General features: G+C 18.1%; 1 protein-coding gene across 1 annotated transcript; it reads right to left on the minus strand.

The window, feature by feature from the left end:
• Positions 1–5,751: 5,751 nt before the first annotated feature.
• LOC131170319 (protein MALE DISCOVERER 2-like) lies at positions 5,752–6,787 on the minus strand. The gene is made up of 4 exons (XM_058129373.1): positions 6,661–6,787; positions 6,409–6,566; positions 6,154–6,329; positions 5,752–5,983 (listed from the first exon to the last, which is right to left on the minus strand). Exons 1-4 carry the CDS (start codon positions 6,785–6,787, stop codon positions 5,752–5,754), a joined length of 693 nt encoding a protein of 230 aa, XP_057985356.1.
• Positions 6,788–6,998: the final 211 nt, after the last annotated feature.

The raw sequence follows: 6,998 nt of genomic DNA on the forward strand, positions 1-6,998 counted from the left end.
TTTAAATTTAATTATCTTTAATTTTTTTGTTAGTACCGATCTTCAATTAAAATTAAATAATTCCTTTTAAGTTCTTCATTTAACAAATTTTAAAATTATTAATATTCTTCTAATGATTTATATTATTTTTGTTTTCATTTTATAAATTATAGTCATTAAATATTTAATTTTAATTAATATTAATAATTTTATAAATATTAATATATTGTTTTATTGAAATAAAAATATACTTGCAATAATAAAGATATACATAATGAATAAATTAATTAGGTTTAAATTTAATTATTTTTAATATTTTTTGTTAGTATTAGTCTTCAATTAAGATTAAATAATTTTTTTAAGTTGTTCATTTAACAAATTTTAAAATTAATAATAATGTTTGGATGATTTATATTATTTTATTTTCATTTTTAAAAATTATAGTCATTAATATATAATTTTAATTAATATTCATAATTTTATAAATATTAATATATTGTTTTATTAAAAAAAATCTTAGATGGAATTTAAATAAAAAATAATATGTAACTAATTAATATTTTTAAATATATATATAATAAATAATTAATTGTAAATCAAAATTAAAAAAAAATTAGATACTAATAAACTATTTTACTTAATATTGTAATACAATCAAATTATATTTTTTATTTATTAATTTTTATTTTAGGTAATTAATTCTTGTAAAATTTTATAATTAATTGAAGTTAAGTATAAATAGGATTAAGAATTTTAAGTTCATATTAACCATAAAATAAAAAATTTTAAATTTATACAAACTTTAAAGTTAATTTAAATAATAAAAATATAATTATAATTAATTTTAAGAATAAATGACAATTTGGGCAAAGCCAATGTTTCCCCCTCCTCCTTCATATATATACATAAGAATAAATTAATTAGGTTTAAATTTAATTGTCTTAATATTTTTTATTAGTATTGAAAATAATTAAAATTAAATAAAATTCCTTTTAAGTTGTTTATTTAATAAATTGTAAAATTAATAATAATCTTTAGATGATTTATATTCTTTTTATTGCTTTTATAAATTATAGACATAAAAATATTTAATTTTCATTAATATTAATATATTATTTATTGTAATAAAAAAATCTTATATGAAAATTAACTTATAAAAATAATATGCAACTAATAAAATATCTTTAAATATATATAATAAATAACTAATTATAAATATAAATTTGAAAATTAGATACTAATAAACTATGTTATTTAATATTGTAATATGATCAAATTATATTTTTTTTATTTTAGTTAATTGCTTCATGTAAAATTAAATTAAATATAAATTGGACTAATAATTTTAAATTTATATTAATTCTAAAATTAAGAATTTTAAATTTACATAAACTTTAAAATTAATTTAAATAATAAAAATATAATTGTAATTAATTTTAAGAATGAAAGGAAACTTGGGCAAAACTAAGCTAATGTTCTCCCCTCCTTTATACATTTATATATAATACATATATATTGATATAAATTAATTGCATTTTTTTATTTTTCACTTATTAGTTTCTTACTTTAATTAATTACTTTTTATAATATTTTATATTTAATTAAAGTTAATTATAAGTATTATTAAGAAATATAAATTTATATGATTTCTAAAATTAATAATTTCAAATTTATACAAACATTAAAATTAATTTAAATAATAAAAATATAATTGCAATTAATTTGAGAAGTAAATGACATTTTTGGCAAACTAATATTCTCTCTTCCCACATTTGTATATGATATAGACTATGTAAAAATATAAATAAACCTATTTTTTTGAGGTGGAAACAAAAATTTAAATCTTAAACTTTAAATAAAAAATCAGTTATATCTCTATTCTTATTATGGTAAAATAATAATTTTAAAATATTATTAAGCACATGAAAGAGAAAGAAGATTTTTTAATGCTTAAATTATAGAATAAAATTAATTAAATTTATTGATAAAATTAATTGAAATCGTTAATATTGAAAATGATTGAATAAATCGATTGAAATTACCAAAATTAAAATTATTGAAATAAATTCAATTTAATATATATATATATATATATATATATATATATATATATATATATATATATATATATATATATATTTAATGTTATTGTAATGAAATCATTAATTTTCCATGAGAATATCAAAGTAAAGATAATTTCTTATGGCTATTTTTTTTATTTTTCATTTAAATCAAATATTTTAATTAAAATTTGTTTATGAAATTCAATATTTTTTTCAAATATTACTACGAATTGGTGTTAGAATAATTATTGTTATTAAAAATTTATATTGCAATATTACAAAAAAAACTTTATGATATATTTTTGGTATTTTTCAATGTGATATTCTATGTTTTTCTTATTCAAGTTACTAAGATATTTTAATTTTTATTCTTTAATTAGCTTGATTAATAATATATAGATTTTGACAAAATAGAATTGGAAATTTTTAGATATAAATTATTTTTAGCCATCATTTATAGGTTCTACTTTTTATTTAAATTGAATAATTATTTAATAAAAATTGTGAAAATTAAAATAGAATTTATCACCTATATAACATTATTTTTATTAATCAAATATATAATTAAAAAATAAAAAATTATTTACATAGAAAGATTAGTGATATGTTAAAATAAATGGTTGGAATTTGTTAAATAAAGAGTTATTTTCACTCTCTCTAACTTTTTGATAAAATTTTTATTATATTGAATTATTCTATTATCAATTTTTACATGACTCTTTTTTACAATTATTTTATTAATTTTTTATAATATAAATTTATAGGAAGTAATAATTATGGACCATCAAAATCACAAATTTTATATTGTAAATATCTAACTAACTTATCACATATACATGATATGTTCATTTTCTTCACCTATATATTAGAAGAAATCTATTATATTGTTAAATAAATTAATTGATAAGATATTGGAAAAAATTAATTATTATCTAATATATTTGTAATATATATAAAAGTGAGAAGGGGAATAATGGGATTTTAAAAATATCTTTAATTTTTAAAATTATTTATAATTATTTTTTTATTATTTAAAAATGTATTTTAAGTAAAATAAAAATTAAATATTATTAGATATAAAATTCTTATTTTATTAGGCCTTAAACTTAACTATCATAATTTTTATTAAAAATAATTAAAAAAAAAACTAAAAAAGAAGGGATATTACTATTTAAGTCTACCTAAACCATTTGGATATTTCAAGAAGCTAATTCTCAGGTATTTTTCTCATTTTGTTGTTATTTGCATATTCATTTTTGTGTAATTTTTTAAACTTATTTATATAATTTTATTTAATTGATAGATATTTTTGGAATCGCTGAGACTAATTCTAGTAAGATTTTGTATTCATCTATCATGTTTATAGTATTTTATTTATATTATTTTAATTGATTAATTTAATATTTCTTATTAATTTTATTTTCTTACAACTTTTTGAAGTAACATTAATTAAAAATAAAATATCATGATGGTAATTTAATATTATGACAATAAAAAATTAAATTTAACTAGATATTAAAAATAATTAAATTATAACAATATAATATTATATAAAAAGATTATATATAAAAATTTAAATTACAAATATGTAAAATGAATACAAATAACATACAATACATGTTTTAAAAAAATAGTTATTTTAAATTTTTTAAAGAAAAATTATTATTTTTTAATTATTTTCTCACTTTCATTAATAAAAAAATATATTTTTTAACAGTGACACTATATTGTAGATAGATTTAAAATTGAGCAAATAATTTTAATAAATTAAAAATAAAAATATTTTATTATAATTTTGTCAAACTTCGAATTAAATTATAATTTATGCTAAAATTTAATCGAAATGAGTCCATAAAGCACAATTGAAAATAAATTTCAATTTATAAAAATTTATTTTTTATTTTATTATTTTAAATCATGATATATGTGTATATATATATAAAATTTAAAAAAAATACGTTTCACATGAATTCAATAATTTATGACTCATAATTAATTTTGTCTTTATAAATAAATAAAATCTAATCATAATAAATTTTAAATTATTATGTAGTTAAATTAGACTTTATTTTAATATATTAAATGATAATTCTAAAAAGATAATTTTATAAAAATATTCATAATTAATTACTTATTTAAAATTTTTTAGTAAAAAAATTTGTTCACTTTATAAAATACTTATTTTTCAAATAATTTTCATTTAATTTATTATTAATTATAATACGAAAAATTATTTTTCAAACATTTGTATACATTTATGATTTATAAAAAAGAAATTAATCTCAAGTAATAAAAGCCATGCTCTTTATTTTAAAAATTCATTAAAAATAATTGCAAAATATTATCATAATTTTGAAATGATCTTAAAATTTTCAATTGTTCATATATATATAATATCAATATGAAAATCCAATAACAAACATATTTAAAATCAATTAAATAAATATTTACTAAAATTTTATTCTCGATATCGTTTTTTACATATACTAATAATAATATAAATTAATAAGAAAGAGAAGAAAAACTCAAACAATTTGTATAATATGTAATATTTTTTTAAACCATTTTATAAGAAAGAAATTTTGAAAAAAAAAATAAAAAACCCAAGTTTTGATATTATTTCGTGAATCGCTTCAAATATAATACGCCTTTATTATTTTTAATTTATAATTATTTTTCAAAAATTTAAAATTTTTTATCTAAAATATAAATATGTTCAATTTATTTAATTTATTATGTAATTATAAAAAACATTAAAGAATTTAATAACATTTAAATTATAGTGTACAAATTAAAGTTACATTAAAATTCCATTAAAAGTGCAAAATAGTTTGAAACAAATATTGCGCATGAGTAACATGTGGACATATTGATAAATCTTTTAAAACAAAGTACATTTTTATTATTTTTATCATTTTTAAATTTTATAAATTTTATTTTTTAAAAAATAATTTTAACATTTCAAACACAGTATTAAACGGGTATTAAATTATTAGAGTTAATGGTCAATTTATTTGTTAATAGAATTAAATTTTAAAATTAAATTATTATTAAAAATATATATAAAAAATTAATATATAAATTTTACTATATCTCAAAGATTTAATTATACATTGTACTAAAATAAAAAAATATATATATAATGAATAGATTTGGAGAGACATAGGTGGCAAAGAATGAGCTAATTAGCAGGTGATATATATATATATATATATATACACATATGGGTATCTATCTTAGCTCCTCCTTCTACCCAGGAGCTAGTGAACAGGTCTAGTTTAATCTTAATATAAATAGGCATTACAATTTTATCTTAAAAAAAGTGTTACAAATTTAATAAAATTTTATGATTTAATTAATTATAATTAATTTATGTTAGATTATTAGTGTGGTAAGGTAAAGAAAAAACTTTTGAGTGGGTAGGCTTTTTTTTAAGTAAGTAGTCAAATCTAAATCTGTCAAGCGAAAGGTGCAAGTTGAATAGTACTTGATATCACACTCTTTTAAATTCAAATGAAAATATCTTCATCTACATAATTAAATATTCATATTGTATTGTAATCAAAATTTTCCTACTCTTTCAGAAAATCATTTGCCCAAACACAGCAACTCCAATTACAATATCAAAAAGTTAAATTTTAGATTTTTGGCATGAAGTCTGAGAGAGACTTGACTTGCAATACAAAAAGAAGAGAGAGAGAGACAGAACTTAAGTCACCTCGATAGATAATATTTCAAGTTCAACCCACCAAAGCAAAGAAAGTCTTCGAATTGCTTGATCAGGTGAGATAGCAATCACTTCCCTCAACTTGGAAGTGATATCCTTCATTGTTGGTCTTTGCCTTGGATTTGGTTGTATGCACTCTTGGATAATCTCGCATATGAGGTCAAGCTCATTGTTTTTGAAAGACTTGAGGGTTGGGTCAATCATATAATTGATACTACGTTTGTCATTCAAATATTTAGCAGCTTGCAAGTTTATAGTTAAATTATATGCTTGTCAGCCAGCCGTGCATGCAGCTAGAACACAAATATTATTTAGCCATAAAGCAATTTCCAAAGATATGAGAGTATAGGATTTCATAAAAGATTTACCAATTTTTCGAGGGACCCTTGTTCTTTCGAGTATTGGAGTTTTCCAAAAATGATTTCTAGCAATAGAATCCCAAAACAATAAACATTTGTCCCTACATCAGCCAAAGGTGCCAATGTAGAATGCACTAACTCATTGTTACCTAAGCTCTTTGACTTGGAGGAATCTTGTGGCAAGAAAGAGATGTCAGCAATCTAAGAGGGACCATAAATAAGGTGAGAAGGCACATTAAAGAAACAAAATAGAATGAAGCCAACCCATGAAGGAGATTACCGTATCTGCATAGTCATCAGTTAGAAAGATATTATGTGAATTCAAGTTAGAATGTGATACTGGTGGATTTAAATCATGGTGCATGTATTGTAAGCAACAAGCAATGCCCATGATAATCCTCATTCTTGCACTCCAGTCAAGATGTTCCATTTCTTTAACTGAAGATACAGAATAAATGTTTCAGCCTCTAAATTACCACAGGAGAAATCTATCGAAATTTTCATCATTAAATTAATATACAGAGAGTATTACCATGCAGATGCTGAAAGAGGGTTCCATTAGGAGCGTATTCAAATACTATCATCCTATTGAAGGGTTCATCCTCCTCATAGTAGCCAATGAGATTGACAAAGTTCTTATGGTTAACCCGAGATAACATGTATTTTTTTTTTCAAATCATTTAATTGGTGGACATATATAAATCTATTCAAACAAAGAGCATTTTCATTATTTTTATTATTTTTAAATTTTATAAATTTTATTTTTTATAAAATAATTTTAACATTTCAACCATAGTATTAAATGGGTACTAAATTATTAGAGTCAGTGGTCAATTTATTTGTTAATAGAATTAAATTTTAAAATTAAAT

This window comes from Hevea brasiliensis, chromosome 11 (genome assembly GCF_030052815.1).
Source record: "Hevea brasiliensis isolate MT/VB/25A 57/8 chromosome 11, ASM3005281v1, whole genome shotgun sequence".
Classification (NCBI taxonomy): domain Eukaryota; kingdom Viridiplantae; phylum Streptophyta; class Magnoliopsida; order Malpighiales; family Euphorbiaceae; genus Hevea; species Hevea brasiliensis.